A 1462-nucleotide genomic window follows, 5' to 3' on the forward strand; every position below is an offset into this window, starting at 1 on the left:
ATTCATTGCCCGGAACGCATATTTGCCATAATTAATTTCAGATATTGCAATATTTCACAAAATTATTCTAATTATAATAAACCCGCGTAGCTCACCCAAAAACTATGAGATTTGACATTTCGGAGACCTCACGCTACACTAGCGCCTCTAGTGGCGAATTCATACGCGATAGCCCTCATTGGTGCATGTCTGTATGTCTATTCCACACGTATACTCCGTTTTTTTTAGCATCAGAAAGAAGGCAAGCGATCTTGACGTGTCTTTTTATTGAAAAACACTTGAATAACCTAACCTAACCAATATAAAGTTGGAAAACCCCCGACCTTGTCACTTCAAAGTTCAATATCTCAAAAACGGCTGAACCGATTTTGATGAAACATGTCTAAGAACCATCGCTAGAAAAGCTGCTTTCAAATAAAAAACTGCCTTCAAATCGGTCCACCCGTTTAAGAGCTGCGGTGCCACAGACAGACACACATAGTGGTCATACTTATAACAGGAGGGGTTTGAGCCGGGACCTTTTTATAGCGGGAACACTTCATATTGTTATTTTTCCCAACCTGTGTAATGTGTCACTGCTGTTATAATTTTTTTTTCTTTATTTCTTTTGCGTCGGTGGTTAAAAAACGAAGTATAGGTTGTGTAAAAGTCTCACGTTCTCCTCGTAGGGTCTGAAGACGGCGAGCGGGCGCAGGCCGGGGGCGCCCGCCGCGATCACGCAGCCCCACGCCGTGCCCACGTACACCGCCCCGGCGTGCGCGCACACCGCCGTCACCTGCAACCAGCGCCATCACAACCTGTCTAAACGTCCCTACTACACCGTATCAATACCGGCTTTCTATCGTCATACGCCATAATGTATCGTTTTCCATAATTTTCATCCAACTAATATAATAAATGCTAAAGTTTGTAAGTCTGTTTGTTTGTTACTTCATCACGTCTAAACCGCTGAACCGATTTAGATGAAATTTGGTACACAGATAGTTGGAATCCCGGGGAAGGACATAGGATAATTGCATAGTTCCCACGGGATAGTGAAAACCGAAATTTACGCGGACGGAGTCGCAGGTAACGGCTAGTTTGCCGTAAAGTAGTTTAGTTCTGAAATAGTATTTTCATCAGAGTTGATATTAAACTAACCTAACCTACTGCTTTCTATAAGATGCCATTTTATAAATCTTGAAAACAGCACGGTTCTATATATTTTATGGCAAGTGGAATTCGGGCAAATAAAGGTATACGTATCATATCGTGTCTGTAATAGCATCGTGTCGGGCAAAAATATATTAATTGTATTGAAAAGTATAGTCACTGACATAGCTGGAAAAATATGCAAATTGAAGTGGCAATGGGCAGGCCACATCGCTCGAAGAACAGATAACCGTTGGGGGAGAAAAGTCCTCGAGTGGCGACCACGAACCGGAAGACGAAGCGTTGGCAGGCCTCCCACCAGGTGGACTGA

The 1462-nt window shown here is 43.1% G+C and overlaps 1 protein-coding gene across 1 annotated transcript in view; it reads right to left on the reverse strand.

The window, feature by feature from the left end:
• Positions 1-595: 595 nt before the first annotated feature.
• Positions 596-1462, reverse strand: part of Lrrk (Leucine-rich repeat kinase) — a 90910-nt gene continuing 90043 nt past the window's right edge. The window contains 1 exon segment of the mRNA XM_074108363.1: positions 596-775. Coding sequence (XP_073964464.1) covers positions 620-775 — 156 coding nt within the window. The 3' untranslated portion in view covers positions 596-619.

This window comes from Choristoneura fumiferana, chromosome 26, assembly GCF_025370935.1.
Source record: "Choristoneura fumiferana chromosome 26, NRCan_CFum_1, whole genome shotgun sequence".
Lineage (NCBI taxonomy): Eukaryota > Metazoa > Arthropoda > Insecta > Lepidoptera > Tortricidae > Choristoneura > Choristoneura fumiferana.